We start from the raw sequence: 17,282 nt of genomic DNA on the forward strand, positions 1-17,282 counted from the left end.
TAACACATGATAACAAATAATTAGGCTTGTGCTCTGAGCCAAAGGCTTCTAATTAAAATCTAAATGAGAATGGACGTAATGTGCGGGTTTGGGAAAAAAAATGTTTAAATATTATAAAGCTGTCTGGACATGAATAGCATTCCAGCTGAACATAGTTCTTCACTTTGAAGTCAATCCTATCTGAAGATGTTGCTCAGATACAAAATTGCGTTTGATTCTTATTGTAATATATTACTTTGATTACAAATAATACATTACCAGTACTCAATGGACTGCAAACCCAAACTACATGAAGTGCAACATATTCTTCATATTTTACCAACTTGGTGGTTTAGGTTGTTGGGGTTTCCCTATGATTTACTTTTTACAGCATATGACACTTGCACACCTTGGCACTTCTTTCCCAGTTTCACATACATTTTTTCTTTCATGGCAAATATTGGTGTCTCTGTGGAGACCTTATCCATAAATAGGTTCTCACTACCCATTGCTAAAAATGGGGATGGCATAGTGATGAGTGAATTTGCCAAGATTTGAAATTGTAGTTCACTCACATTTGAAGAGCAAACTCGATTTGCATCACTATTATACTCTGATGTTTCTCCAGACTCTAGAACATAATAAACATTGAAAATATATATATATATGCATACTTATATATTCCAGTCTGGTTGCCATCTTCCTTTCGGTCAATGGTACAGTCTACGCTGTGCCATATTCAGTGTCTTCTGACTCCTGGCATCTTCATTGTCTCCTGAGCTGACAAGGAAGAGACGCTGTGATGTTGTGCCCTAGCCAGCACAAGACACCAAACATGTTTGGTGCCTTAAGACCCTGAAAATGACACAGTGAAGACTGCATCATAACCATACCACTCTAGCATTTTATATCATTGCAGTGCTGGAGTGGTGCTTCAAATCTTAAGTCCCTGTACCTAGTCTTGCACTTACTCGCCGCCACCTTCTATTGCTCCCATTGGTCTCCAGCAGTTTGTGACCTGTCAGATCACTCCTGTGTTTTCTGGAATGAGATAGGCAGTCACTTTTCAATGCAAGTCTATGAAATCCTCGTTTTTGCTCTCATAGACTTGCATTGAGATTTTGTGCCCGTGACTTCTGACTTCTGGCCAAGCAGAAGTTGTGGTCACAAGATGGATCTGTGAGACCGTGTGGTGCCAATTGAAGGTGAACACTGTTGCTGGTAAGTATAAGACTATGGTCAGGGACCTTATATTAGAAGCACCACTCCACTGCTAAAAAAAAATGCTGGAGTGGTGCTTTTAATTTTTTTATTATAATCCTGGTCCTTTTGAATCTAATAAAATAGTGGTTGACTGTCATTTTTAGTCAATTTATGAACCGAAAAAAAAAAGAACAGCTTCTAGTGAATCTGAATTTCCTGCAAAGTTCTAAGTGAATTTAGATCTTTAGAATAAGATCAACCAAACCCTCTCTTTAGGGGCTCCATAATAGTTTGGATTGTTTCCATGTACATACTGTACGTTCTCTCCCAGATTAAGACCACATAAAAATGACCGGTGTTCCATGATGCCAACCCTCCATCGACTTTTCTAGTTCGTGGGGAAACTTCTATGCTTAAGAGACGTTGCTGACCACCATTATGATAAATCCAGTTTCCCAGTGACCATATACTTGGCTTGAGAATGTTAGGACATGGATTACAAAATTTGCATGAAGAATCTGATTAGAACAGGAGTTTAAAGCTGCATACAGAAGGGAAGCTGACATGTTTGGTGCACAATGCTGAAACAGCATGCTTACACAGCCTGGGTCTGATCTTTCTCTAATGAATATCCTTGTTGTTTGCTTTCCTCATTTGTGTAAATGCAAGAATTATGATCATCCAATTGCACAGACATAAAATTCTGCAATTTTATGGCAATTTTATGATAAATGTTGAAACAGTTATTTCTTATTCTACACTTTTCTGAACTGAATTAGGAAAAGATAGCTGAAGTTCCTGAGACAAGTGCTTATAATTGGTTCATCTCAGGCCACTCATTTTGAGAAAATAGCTCTTTCCAGAAAAATAGTAAGAATGCTCATACAATAGAGGTCAGCGCCAACTGACATTTCCAATTTAATTATGGCAGCATTAAATTCGTTAGTCAAATCCAACTTTTTCTTTTGTGCAGTTGTGTTTTTACTGCATGTGCCTGTAATGTCTATAATGCACACACAGCTAATAGTACAGTACCACATATCTCTGTGCTTATCATTAATTGTTAATTACATTGTTGCCATAGGAAAGCTTAAAGGGCATCTGTCAGTAGGATCAACCCTCCTAAGCCATCTATATGGACATGTAGGTCATAAAAAGATGAATAAAGTGATAACTTGATATCTGTGATCTGATAGAAAAATTAAAATTGTTCTTATTATGTAAATTAGCTGGTAAGATCTGTGGGCAAGACATAGATCTCCCTGATAATCTGCCTCCAGAGCTTATTTAAAATTATAGTTTCATATTTTCATAGTTTTTTAAGGTTGAAAGTAGACGTAAGTCCATCATGTTCAACCTATAGCCTAACATGTTTATCCAGAGAAAGGCAAAATCCTCAGATACCAATCACTCCATATTAGGGGAAAAATTCCTTCCCAACTCCACATACGACAATCAGACTAGTTCCCAGGATCAACCCCTCTTCACAGACTCTAGAGCCATAACCTGTAATATGAAATTAAAGGGGGCATTACCAGTGTGAGACATGTAGATCAGGAGAGCAGACTGTCAGTCATTAGATGTCTCACACTGATAACGCTCCCTTTCATTTAAAATAAGCTCTGGAGGCTGATTTTCAGGGAGATCTTTGTCCTGCCTATAGATCTTTGCAGCTCATTTACATATAAGAAAAAATGGATTTCTCAAATATAAGACCCCATATTGTAAATATTAAAGTATCATTTTATTCAGATTTCTATAATCTTGATGCCCATATAGACGGCTTAGGCGTGATGATCCTTCTGACAGATTCCCTTTAATCAACTATACAATGCTTTAAAAATTTATCATTGCGAAATCGGAGATGTTACCTGAACAATTAGTGTTATCTGTTCACACAAAGCAGTAGCTTTTATCAATTTTTCTGAATTTATATATAAATGCGTATGAAACTGTTTAATTTGGGTCAGGAGAACCTTGGCAGAGCTGGATTTTGCAGTCTACACTCACACCATGAGCTTAAAACATGTGACACTTGACTTTGTAATAAAAGTTGCGTGATTCCAGTATTGTTAGAGTTATTGTGTATGTAGCAAGGATAGAAGTATTAAAATATAACTTTTAATTTATATTTGAATACAAAAATAAACCTTCAAGGCCTTTTGAGAGATACAAAAGAAAGAAAGGAAAAGCGCGCTGTGTGAAGGACCGAGTGGACCAAATTCAATTGAGGACGGCCAAAAGGCCACTCACCTAATGGAATTGTGCACCCCTGCACAACCCCGGTGACTGCCAGAAGGTAGAGAGATGGTAGTTCTCGCCGCACAGTGCGGGCCAGTATGCTCACCACGTGCTGCGTGTTGCGGATAGCTGTCTGTGACTGCTGCTTCCGGGGACCACGTGACTCGGGGCTGGGTGCACGTCACCGCAGGTCCTTTAGAGTTGTGGAGAGAGGCTCCGGTACCGCAGGTCCTCAATTGATGAAATGGGGAATTGTAGGGATAATTAACATTTGATCAAATCGCTGCTCCTGCCGCTGACCCTCTAGGAGGGAATGAAAATGGCAATGTATAAAGAGAACAAGAGCAGTCTATCCAACGCTCCATAGACCACTCTTGTTCTCTTTATACATTGGCATTTTCAGAGATACAGAAATAACTAAAAGTAAACCAGTTCTTAGAAGGGGTTGATTCACATAGTAACAAACTGTGACTGCGAAATCGGTCCATCAATATGTAAAAAGATTAAAAAACTATGCATAGCCATAGAAAACATAAGCATAAAGGGATGGATCACTTATCCACCATGGGCAGTGGACCTCCCCTTCTTTTTAAACCACTAACTGTCCAAAGAACGTGGAAATAAATTAGAGGAAAAGACAGATAAACTGGTAGAAATATATAAATTCATTTTATTAGAGTATATTACTGAGAATTATATAGAGACAGTGTACAAGGTGGATGCAACACGGAATATACAAAAATAAATATAACCCCATATAGGGGCTAATAACGGGAACAGAATATGTTAAAATACAAGCTCAAAGCAATATAGAAGGAAAAACACCATATAAGAAGAATCGGTTCATTGTCTCCAATTAACAATTGCAATATGCCCTATGGCCAGATACACCTCACATATTCATGGGTGACTAGTATAAATAAGTTAATGGCCATTTTGTAGAAACACAGTGGCCCAAATTTTAAAGAAAGGGGGCACAATGCAAGAGCGGTGGGGTCAGGGACTGAACCAAAGATAAACAAATGGCATACAGAAACTCTGGGCTATATACAAATGGAAACCTCCCGGTTGATGAAACAATATCTGCTAAGTTGCTTACCAGGGATGGAGGAGGGGTGGCGAGGGTGAGACAACGCCCGACGCGCGTTTCGCGGTACAGCAGTCTGCTTTGTCAAGGGCAGAAGGTGCCCTTTTAATATGTAAAAAGATGCTCATGAAAAACAGTGCACAATAATAAATGTTTTAAGCTCACCCAATTTCCAGGAATAGATCTGTGATGTATAGGGGAATGTAGGAGATGTAGAAGGTTAATATAGGTCTATAAATTGCCTAAACTTCCCTATCGTGCCCCATGTGTTACCCCCGCCCTTACAAAGGCAGTACCAAAATGTAGGTTGGCCACTAATGATATACAGTACCCCAAATAACTTCCTGGCGTGTTTCTTTCTCTATCAAGAGGATTCATCAGGGGATGTACTGGAAGAGATCTTAAACATAATCTGTCAGCAGGTTTTTGCTACATCATCTGAGAAAACATGATGTAGGCAAAGAGATCCTGAATCCTACGATATATCACTTACTTTACTGGGTGCAGTAATTGTGACACAAGAGTTTTTAGATTTAGCATACATCAGAGCTGAGAAAGCTAACCTAGCCCGCACAAAGCTCTGTATGTACGTAGTCATTGGACAGTGAGCTGCTTATTAGAGGAGGGGGAGGAGTTGGACCAGGAGGTGTGCACCAGCTAGTCACAGCAATGATAATGTGCTAGTGTTTAAACCTTCATTGTAAGTAAACAACAGCACACAGCTTGATAAGTGATACATCGTTGAATTCAGTATTTTAATCCCTACTTCATGCTGTTCTTAGATTACATAGCAAAATCATGCTGACAGATTCCCTTTAAGGAGGACCTTTCACCAAATTTTTCATGTAAAATTGGACACACGATGTAATAGTGGCGACAGAGCAGAATAAAATGTTTTTATTATTTTTTTAGTTTCTCCTCTCCGTTGCCGAGATATTAGAAATCAAGGTATTTAGCAGCTAATGAGTAATTTTTTGCTAAGCCGAAATGGGTGTTATCAAATAGAAACTCACACAGTAAGAATAGGTACACGCCCCAGTCAAAGTATCTGGTATCACCCACTCAGATGTAACTAAAATTAACCCGTTTGGTGCCCAATACTTTGATTGCTAATATTTCAGCAACAGTGAAGAGAAGTTTTAAAATAACAAAAAAAATTTAATTCCGCTCTGCAACCACTATTACTGTTAACCCTCCGTCACATACAATAGGCCTGACAGGCACATCTCTTTTACTTTCATTTCTCCTTCCTCACCAGATTGTGAGGAAATCCCCTCCCTCCAGGTAGTCTCCTGTCTCTAGCAGCTCTGTGAAACCTCATACCACAGTTGGATTGCAGAGCTTCAGGAGGACAGATATAACTGCGCTAATCTCTCAGGCTCATTGTATGTGAACACGTCACACTCAATAAGGTTGTTATTTTATGTTTTTATTCATCACAATTGTTTATTTAGCTTGTTTTATGAATGTATAGCACACAGTGTGAGGATATTTCATAGAAATAAGGCAGATTAAAAAAGAAAGTGTGCTGCTCAGGCCTATACAGTAGTTCCCTAACACATATTCCATCTCTTGCTTCAGATTATCTGCTGAAATAGAGAGGAAAATGTACAATTTATCAAAAAACCTTGATGTTGAGGAAGTAACAAACATGCTGTTAGATGATGCAGACCCCACACTGAATGAGGATTTAGGAGAGGAAAGTGAGATTGATTCTCATGATGAGGTGGAAGTATGTGAAGTGGATTCTGAAACAGAGCAAGATGGTGACAGTGATGAGGATGAAGATGTAGAATATTATTATATGGGAAAAGATAAAAAACCCCAATGGAACAAGAAGCCACTCCAGAAAAAACGTAGGGAACCTCAAAACATTATTACTCACCTTCCTGCAGTTATAGGAACTGCAAGTAATGCAAAAACTGCAGTTGAATGCTGGAATAGTTTATTCACAGATGACATTCTGGACTCTATTGTCACATATACCAACCAATATATAGACATTATAAAGGACAAGTTCATCTGCAACAGAACCATCAAGGCCACAGATGAAATAGAACTGCGTGCTTTTTTTGGATTATTATACCTTGCAGGAGCTTATAGGGCAAATAGACAAAGTTTGGAGGAACTTTGGAGTAAAGATGGGGATGTAGTTAAAAAATTTGGCCTTGTTATGTCCATAAACAGATTCAAGCTTCTAATTCGTTGCCTTCGGTTTGACGACAGAACTACCCGAACCGAACGTAAAACGCATGACCGACTTGCTCCAATTCGTGATATATTCCAAAAATTTGTTGAAAACTGTAAAAAAAGCTATTGCCCTGGGAAGAATCTCACTATTGACGAAATACTCCCTGTTTTTCGTGGTAAATGTGCCTTTCGTCAATATATTCCATCAAAGCCTAACAAATATGGAATAAAAATGTATGCCCTTGTTGATGCCAGTAAGACCTACACTTACAACCTGGAAGTTTATGCAGGAAAACAACCAGAAGGTCCTTACTGTGTCAGCAACAAACCCAGTGATGTTGTAAAAAGACTGGCTGAGTCCTTATTTGGATCAGGTCGCAATATAACAGCTGACAATTGGTTTTCAAATTGTGATCTGATTGATTATCTGAAAATGCAGAAGCTTTCATATGTCGGAACTGTAAGAAAAAATAAAAAAGAATTGCCTACACAGTTTGTAAGTGTGAAAGGGAGACAACAGTACAGCAGTATGTTTGCATTCCATAATGGAAAGGTTTTGGTTTCCTATGTACCACAAGCAAAAAAAATTGTACTTCTTCTATCAACACTTCATGATGATGATGCCATCGATCCTGGGACTGAGGCACAAAAAAACCTGGATATAATTACATTTTATAATGCAACCAAAGGGGGTGTTGATACAGCTGATCAGATGTGCTCAACTTTCAACGTCAGCAGAAACACCAAACGCTGGCCAATGGTCATATTTTTTGCTATGTTGAATTTGGGTGGTAAAAATTTAAAGGTGATTAGTTAATCCATGGAACATCCCTAATGTTGGTATGTTCCGTAGATTAACTAATCACCTTTAATATAGGGGGGACATACATGAAAAGACCCCGGGTGAGATGTTTCCATTTTCTATGAGGGTATAATGCCTGGATGGTAATAGAAGGCTCCTCATAGATTAGTTTATATACACATACCTACCATTTGATAATGGCTTGTTATGTTTATGGGTATATGCATATATAGGTACGATCACGGAATTTATTGCTATATGTTTTTATTGGTGATCTGTACTATAGTTCATTATTGCTTCTATGTAAGGTTCTCTCTGGACTTCACAGTTTAGTACCTTTTTGATCCTTACCTATGCTTTACCTGATAGGGCTTTAAATTTTGTTTAGCCCTCATTATAGATATTTATTATCTGACATTTTTTCAGTTTTTTGGTTGTAGCACCTTTCTATTCACGATGTGTTTATACACCATATGGACATCTCGCAACATACAGTTTTTATATATTATTAATAAAAGTTATATTTTATATGCACAGACCGAAGAGGACCCTGTGCCAGAGCAATATATCCTATGTACCGGGGCAGACACAGACCGAAGAGGACCCTGTGCTAGAGCAATATATCCTACGTACATAGGCAGACACAGACCGAAGAGGACCCTGTGCTAGAGCAATATATCCTATGTACAGGGGCAGACACAGACCGAAGAGGACCCTGTGCTAGAACAATATATCCTTTGTACAGGGGCAGATACAGACCGAAGAGGACCCTGTGCTAGATCAATATATCCTATGTACAGGGGCAGACACAGACCGAAGAGGACCCTGTGCTAGAGCAATATATCCTATGTACAGGGGCAGACACAGACCAAAGAGGACCCTGTGCCAGAACAATATATCCTATGTACCGGGGCAGACACAGACCGAAGAGGACCCTGTGCTAGAGCAATATATCCTATGTACAGGGGCAGACACAGACCGAAGAGGACCCTGTGCCTGAACAATATATCCTATGTACAGGGGCAGACACAGACTGAAGAAGACCCTGTGCCAGAACAATATATCCTATGTACCGGGGCAGACACAGACCGAAGAGGACCCTGTGCCAGAACAATATATCCTATGTACAGGGGCAGACACAGACCGAAGAGGTCCCTGTGCCAGAACAATATATCCTATGTATCGGGGCAGACACAGACCGAAGAGGACCCTGTGCTAGAACAATATATCCTATGTACAGGGGCAGACACAGACCGAAGAGGACCCTGTGCTAGAACAATATATCCTATGTACAGGGGCAGACACAGACCGAAGAGGACCCTGTGCTAGATCAATATATCCTATGTACAGGGACAAACACAGACCGAAGAGGACCCTGTGCCAGAACAATATATGGGGCCCATTTCCAGATCAGTAGCTCATCATAATTCACAAATCATCCTGTTTTAGAGATGGAAGTGGCCCTCTTAACTCTTGGCTCCTGTGTGGCTTTTCAGGTTGCCCCAATGATATGTCCACCCCTGGCTCTGTGGCTTCATATAATAGGAGCACAAGTTATAGCTTTTTACAACTCATTATGGTATTTTCAACTGCATTAATATAAGCTCCATCAAGCATTGATATGTTTTCTTTTTGAAAGGGAACATGTCAGTTTTCTTCATAAACTCATGTCAGGTGAGAGCATACATTACTTAGACATTATTAAACATGACCTATAAACACTTTGAAATCTGCATTAATGTTCCAAGAAAATACAAACGAATTGACACGTGTTATATGAGAGCAATACAAGGAGCATTTCACAAAGGATCCGACTGCGTTATAATTACAACTTTTCACTATAAATGAAAAATTGCTGTTATTTTGTAAACCTGTCATTTACCAATATTCCTGCATTTCTAATACCTTATTACATTGCTTTTAAAATCCTTGGGAAAAAAAAATGAGAATATTTTTTTTTCTTCACCCCAAATGATAGTGTTAAAAATGCGTTTGCTATATAATAACTATTGAAAACACAATGTGAAATAGTAGACAATAAGGAGACTTTAGTGTTTTTAAATTGCTATTGCTTGTGGGCTAGTATATGATTTCTTACCTGTTATTTGGTATCTATTTATTACAGTAATGGGTCCAGTAGTTTTCCCACGTGACTACTAGAATAAGCCATCCGTAACTGCTCTGCTCATTTATTAAAGAAGTTATATGCTTTGGTTTAAAAAATTTTATGTATGACACAAACCTCATCAAACCCTTATGCCCTCTGGCCAATAACCTCAGCATGACCTAAAGACTTGAAATATTGTTTAATCACGGTACATACCATAGCAATTTTTTACAGTACACAGCGAATACATTCCTCTTCTGTCTTGGAACTGTATTAAATGATGGGCGAACTTAAAAAAAAAAAAAAGCAAAAGGTTAACTTAATGTTCTTGCTTTTTCAATATTGATTGCATATTAGTGTTGAATACGTAAAGATTTTCCAAATTGGATGTCAGCTATAAATTGACTAAAATAGCCCATTGTAGCCTTTTCTGTACCCAATGGATGCAGCACCGACAGTACCGTGGTCTCAGCCAATCACTAGCTCCTACTTTACTGCAGCAAAATAAACACAGACTAGGGAAAATTATTGGATTGCTGCATGATTATCATGATTATAGGCTTCATTTTTATTTCTGCTCATATGATTATTAGTGCTCTTAATTTTTAATCCATATAAACCCTTCAAGATATTTATTAGAATTTCAAAAGTCAGGATATTTATTATAATTTCAAAAGTTTTAGGAAACATTATGCAAACTTTCAAAAGTCAACATCGCTTACTTAAAAGTTAGGTTTATTTTTGATTAAATATTTTAAAGAGTTATTCCCCTCTTAGAAAATTATCACTTATTTACAGAAAAGACCATAACTTGTTGATCAATTGGGGGCCGACTGTTGTGACTCTTACTGATCTTGAGAAAGGGGCTATGAAATGAAATACACTGTTTGAATAGAGCCGCCACCACTCACCACTACTCCATTTATTTTCTTTGGATCAGCATTTTATAAAGCATCCGGAGAGTGACCTTTTTTAGCACAGTTTCTGTTTCCCTTCCCATCCCCCTCAAATAATCTGTAGCCAACTATTTGCTAGTAGATTATAGAGAAATTTTAAGTGCAATACACTACACTCAACGTGAGACTGTGCAAAAATGTGTGAATTTTGGAGTTTTTGCACCATCTTTGCCCATCTCTGATAAAGTGTGACTAGCTTACGCCTCAAATCTTACTCCAGTACACAGAGACATATGCCACTATGCGCCTTGTCTAAATTATTAAGAGGCTTGAACCTCTTAATGAATCAGGAGCCTCTCACTCCACCATTCCCCCTCATCAAGTGTTGATGAATTGGGTCATATATTTCTTGGTAAATTGTTGACATGCTTTTTTGTGTTTCTGCCTTTTTTTTTCAAAATCATAGCATGCTCCAGACATGGCATTTTTTAAGGCTGTTTCTGTCATTTTATTCCTATAGATCGCAAATTTGTTATTTTTCTCTTTAAAAACAAATGTGCGTTTACTTCACTTGCATTTTCTGGAGGGTAAAAATCATATGGTTTAAGAGGAATTTTGGAATCACATGATCTATAAACTATATGACTTGCAATATTAAAATTCTGAAAAAATGGCAAACGGTGTAGAAAGGTAGCCTTAGAGGTATAATAGACAAATAACTATACGCCCCATAAATGTAGCTGGATCTCATTAAGGAGGTCTCAGCATCACCATACATGGTCAACAAGTTGCAGACCATTACTGGGGTTGATGCTATGAAAAAAGGCTTTAATTTTCCACATATTAGCATCAATGTTAGAAAAGGCTGAATTTTGTTGGGCTCAGCAAGGGAAAAATATATACGTACAGTTGACCCTGGGGCGGACATATATTGGTGCAACCTGTTCAGCCACACAGAGGCCCAAGAGGTAAGGAGGTCCATTTCTACCTCCAAAGCAGGTGCAATTTTCCATTTTTGGGAGCTCTTGGGCTGCAAAGGGCCCATATATTGTTCTTGCACGGGGGGCCCTTTTCTGTCTGTATCTGCCAGTGAGTTGACCACATATAACCTTTGAATGCAATAATATTTTGTTATCCTTAATTCTGATATTGAGTTCCCAGATGCAGTTTGTCTTAATAATACCATGCTGTGCCTTATTCCTGCTCCTTGGGTCCAGTGCTGAGTCTTTGCCCCTGCTCCCTGTGTTAATGGAAAGCTGCATTGCTGTCTACGTGAAATCAGCGCTGCAGACAACAATATTGGGAGCAGATGCGGAGATTTGACTCTGGACCTGAGGAGGGTCAGTAAAACTTTTTTTTAATCAAACTGCAGCTAGGGGATGATATCAGACTTAGGGATACAAATATACCATTGCATTCAATTTGTGGTTATGTTTCTCTCGCTATTTGAAACTGGAAAATCCCTTTAAGGATGGTCAATATTTTTTATTGTGATGTAAAATAATGGCATAAAATAATAAAGTGATGTACACTCAAAATAAAAACACATTCAGATCCTCTCCTAATGCCGCCTAGATCCCTTTCCAGTCACCGTACTTGATATTCCAGTTGGGCGAGCAAAGGACCACTTCAGCTATGGCCAGCACAGGATGTAATTTAGACAGGCTTTGTACTTTCTGCTCAATCTAGACAGAATTTTGACGCCTGTAGCCAATCACATTGGCCATAATTCAGACCAGTGATTGGCTGCAGTGATCACATTCTGGGATAGAAGAAGAAACTGAAGTCTAGTTGAGGACCTAGAAAGTGTTGGACGAGGAGTGGTGGGAGAGTGGTTTGTATAAATTATTTTAAAAATTCTGGACTGTCGAAAAAAAATTTAGCGGTTGACAAACTTTTTAACCACAGTGGCCTTAATTAAATACATATATTAGGGGATAAAAAATGTGAGGACTTATTAAATATTTTCAAAGGACAGCATGGTCACAACACTAATGAATTAAAACACTTTCTTCATAGTGTCGCTTTCATGTAACTGCCAGTCTTGAATGTCCCCTGTGCTATCATCTTTTGTCTGTACCAGTATTTCTGCCAACACCAGCTGGCCACACATGGGATATATATGACAGCTGCAAAAGCCAAGTGCCAGCTTCGTGAATTGCATTTAGCTCCACTCTGTGGAAGATCGTCTTTTTGTTAATTATTTGACAAGTTTCATGCATGCTTGGCTCTACAACTTCTAAGATTATATCTAAGCAACCTCTAGATACCTGAGCATCATTGTCCATCTGGAAGCCATCCCTCCGCTCTGAGCTGATTAACAATGTCTCCTAAATCTCATCCACTATTCCTGCATTGATGTGTGTAGATGTTGTTGGGGAATGCCAAAACTCACGAGTTTCCCGACGGTTTTGCTTAGTTAAAATAAAATCAGTTTTTAAGTGTCATGTCACGTATTTGATTTAGCATCTAAACAGATTCTCACAGCCAAATGGAAGACAAAGCACTTAAAGCAATTTTAAGTTACACTGAGATGCTGCAATTAAATTGTATTTTTGCAGGCCATTTAAACCTGTTAACCCCTTCACGACGTTGTGATTTTCCGCTTTTGCGCTTTTGTTTTTTCCTCCCCTTTAATCCAAGAACCATAACTATTTTATTTTTCCATCAATATAGCTGTATGAGGGCTTGTTTGTTTTTTTGCGGGATGAGTTAAAAAATTCCAAATGCAGTGAAATTATAAAAAAAAAAAGTGTAATTCAACAATTGTTTTTTGGGTTTTTTATTTACCATGTACACTATATGGTAAAGCTAACCTGGCAAGATGATTTTCCAGGTCAGTAAGAGTACACAGATAACAAACATGTAGATTTTTTTTTTTATTTAAGTGGTGAAAAAAAATTCTGAAATTTGTAAGAACATTTTTTTTTGCTTATGTCGCTATTTTCTGAGACCCGCTCATTTTTTTTTAGATCTGGGGCCGGCCTTTGACTTGTTTTTTGCACCCTGAGATGGCATTTTTATTGAGACCATATTAATAGCCTCTTTTTGCATTTTATTGCAATGTTGCGGCGGGTAAAAAACGTTATCCTGACATTTTGATTTTTTTTCTCGTTACGCCATGTACTGATGCCAAATATGTGTATTTTTTTTAATTGTTTTATTTTCAACGGGGCAAAAGGGGGTGATTTGAACTTTTGTGGGTTTTTTTCATATTTTTAAAAACTTTTTTTTCACACTTTTTACTGACTTCAATAATCCCCTTAGGAGACTTGAAACTGCGATCATCTGATCATTTGTGCTATTCATAGTGGTGGCACAGAATTAAGTGCTCTCAGAATCGGCAACCAGAGGCAACTTTGCCCCAGTAACATTAGAGGCACACAGGGACACTGAAAGTGGCTGAATCAGCGGCTAACAGAGCTTTCGAGAAGTGCTGACAAGCTGTATAGAAAAAGACCTTGCAAGCTTTCTGCTCCTTACCTAGCAAGATGGGCCACTGCAGAAGGGGCCAGTAACCTATTCATCGAGCAGCTCACAATAGAACTAAAAATCACTCCATTCATGAATACATAGAATATTTTTAATTAGACATAAATTTCAAAGTTCCTTCTTTTTTCTAGCACTCTGAAATTTTACTCATTAAAACCAAAACCCATCGAGAAGAACCCTTTAAATGGAACCTGTCATGTTGAAAATGGTATCTGACCGGCAGTCAAGATGTTATAGAGCAGGAGCAACTGAACATACACATTTTTGTGGATAGAGTTTCAGTAAAACTGGCTTTTTATTTATCAACATGCCTGGTATTTGTTTGCACACAGTATATTGGGTAATCCTATATAATAACTGGCAGTCTTCCATGTATGACTGAGCATACAGAAGTAGCTATTATTATTATTATTTTTTATTATTATAGAGCCATTTATTCCATGGCACTTTATATGTGAAAAAGGGGGTATACATAGCAAAACCAATTACAATAATCTTGAACAATACAAGTCATCGACTGGTACAGGAGGAGAGAGGACCCTGCTCGTGAGGGCTCACAATCTACAAGGGATGGGTGAGGATACAGTAGGTGAGGGTAGAGTTGGTCGTGCAGCGGTATGGTGGAGCGAGGGTTACTGCAGGTTGTAGACTTGTCGGAAGAGGTGGGCCTTCAGGTTTCTTTTGAAGGTTTCCACAGTAGGAGAGTGTCTGATATGATCAGGTAGATGTCAGTTATTAGTAGGAAAGCCCACTGGACTCATATGAATCCATGTACCAGGGATGTGAAAGATTAAAATACAAGTAAGGATAGGGTCAAATGAGAAAATTAGACTGATTATGCTTATCACACTCTAATCAAACTCTGACCAGAGTTTGAGCAAAGTATGATCCAATTTTCTCGGATGAGGAAAAAGAAAAAAATCTCCATCTTCTCCATTCAGTCCGTCCATGATGGACCGAGTGCGGTCCGATTTTTTTCCACAGACCCATAGACATGAATGGTCGAGTGCGATCAGATTATTGAATGCAACTTGTGCATACTTTGAGTCGGTCTGAGGAAAGAATCAGACATGCGCACTGCCCCATAGAATAACATTGGGTCAAGTATGATCCGATGTTTTGTTTGATTGCACTCAAAATGAAACTAGGGTCGTCTGCCTGAGCCCTTTTACTGAATCTTTTCAAACAAACCCATATATCATACTACATAACTTCACCTTCTCTATACATTGCTGTCCAAAGATCAGACTTCATGACCAATAAGACAGGTTCTCTTTAAGACTCACCAAAACTAATTAAAAAGGACCTGCACTTGCACAAAAAAATGAGTTATATACCTTGTAAAAAGCCATAAGCTGCCCTGATTTTTCTGCTATTTTTCGTTTTTGTACTGCATCACTTCATTACAGAGATACTTTCATCTGTTTCTACTGCAAGGCAGAATGTGAAATCTTTTTTTGCAGACCAACTGGGCATTTCTTCAAAGTCTTTTATAGGGGCATGTGCTTTCATCGCTCCCTCCCAGATACTGCCAATCACAGTTTAGCAGCTGATCTAGCAATTTAGTGGTCTTAGATGCTGCTGAGCTATGATTGACAGCCTCTGGGATAAAGGGGTGAAAGATCATGTCCCCATTGAAAACTCTGAAGAAATGCTCAATTGGTCTGCAAACAGAGATTTTACATAGTGCCCTTCAAAGTCAACAAATGTGAATATCTCTGCAATGAAGTGACTCAGTGCAAAATGGAAAATTGTGGCAGAATCAGGGGAGATCAGGGATTTAGCTAATTTTTCAGCAAGTGACAAGATCTCTTTAAATCAATTATAATGTCATACTAATACAATTATAATTCTTTCGTATTTTTTTTTACATTTTTTCCAGACCTACTACATAAGATTAAAGCTTAGTATATGGCATTTTATTAACATCTGCAATGAATTTATTAACAAATAATTTCCAGTAAATCTTGCCTTTTGCTGCTCAGTGTAGCCTGATTTATTCCTCCTGTGCTAATTACATTTGTATTCATTTAGATATTTCTTAAGAACTATATTACATTACAAGCATACAATGCATCTGCACTGCTTGTTTCAATGGGTGCAGTTAAATTATTGATTTAACTGGTTTACAAGAATAGCTCTGTTGATGATTTTCTTTCTTTCCTTCATTGCTCCATGTTTTCATTAGATTAGACAAATTACTAATTTTTCTTTTCCATATCTGACCTATTTGAACAGGATCCAGAACTGGTGCGCAACATCTGCCGCTGGGTAAGACAAGCTGTCAAAATTCCATTCTTTGCCAAGCTGACCCCGAACGTCACAGATGTTGTGCAGATTGCAATGGCTGCGCATGAAGGTAAAAAAAAAAAATTCTGACACTACGTAGTGGATATATGAAATATCATGTCCAAAGGCAGTCTGATAAAGTGATAATGGGAATTTATGTTAATACTGTTTCCTATGGAAATTTTAGCCCAGAGGACACGATTGAATAAAAGTAATGCAAATAATAATAATTATAATGAAATATGTTCATATTATTTATAAGATAATAGAAAGGAAATAGAATAAAGTTTTAGTAACTGCTTTTTTTCTCAGAAACATAAATTATAATTGTAGTAATAGCACAAAATCGGACAATTAAAGCAAAAGAGTCTAAAAGCCCTTCTTCAGTCAGTCAAAATGTCATATTTCCAGCGTAATATTCAATCATCGCCTGTTTTCCCGACTGGCTATTGTTACCGCTTAAAAAAGCGATCGGCATGTTGGAATTTTTAGACCAATAATAAGCATTGGTTGCATCATTGGATGTAAAATCTAACAAGACTGATGTGGTCAGAGATGCCTTTTTTAATGCTGACACATTAACTTTTATCCGACGGCCAAATGATCATTATTCGGCCCAGCTTTGTCATATGAGTATGGGGGCTATGAATAAAAGTATTACAATACCAGGTATAGAGGTTGTGTACACCCTTAAACCCTAGAGCTTTATGTGGTTTTACAGATCTCTTCATCTTATTTTAGAAGATCACTATTGGAAATGATACATGATATTTGAAGACATTGGTGCAGATTTTGCACTGCGCCCAGTTGCCATGTTTTAAAGGCAAGCATCCTGGAGTGCCATATATTTTTGAGGCTTGCAATCTGAAGCTGCACCTTTTCACTTCCATTCACCATCTCTCTACTAGTGTTGAGCCACCCCCGTAGTGTTCGAGTTCGGTTCGGTTCGTCGAACACCCGTGTGTTCGCCGAACTGTTCGTCGAACTGTTCGTCGA

The 17,282-nt window shown here is 38.2% G+C and overlaps 1 protein-coding gene across 1 annotated transcript in view; it reads left to right on the top strand.

Moving 5' to 3' along the window:
• Positions 1-17,282, top strand: part of DPYD (dihydropyrimidine dehydrogenase) — a 2,479,659-nt gene that overhangs the window by 1,848,794 nt on the left and 613,583 nt on the right. The window contains exon 17 of the mRNA XM_073643235.1: positions 16,236-16,356. Within this exon, the coding sequence (XP_073499336.1) occupies positions 16,236-16,356 (121 nt within the window). The remainder of the gene's footprint in view (positions 1-16,235; positions 16,357-17,282) is intronic.

The sequence above is a fragment of the Phyllobates terribilis genome, unplaced genomic scaffold, assembly GCF_046119375.1.
Source record: "Phyllobates terribilis strain yellow unplaced genomic scaffold, ASM4611937v1 Scaffold_8__6_contigs__length_399053987, whole genome shotgun sequence".
Lineage (NCBI taxonomy): Eukaryota > Metazoa > Chordata > Amphibia > Anura > Dendrobatidae > Phyllobates > Phyllobates terribilis.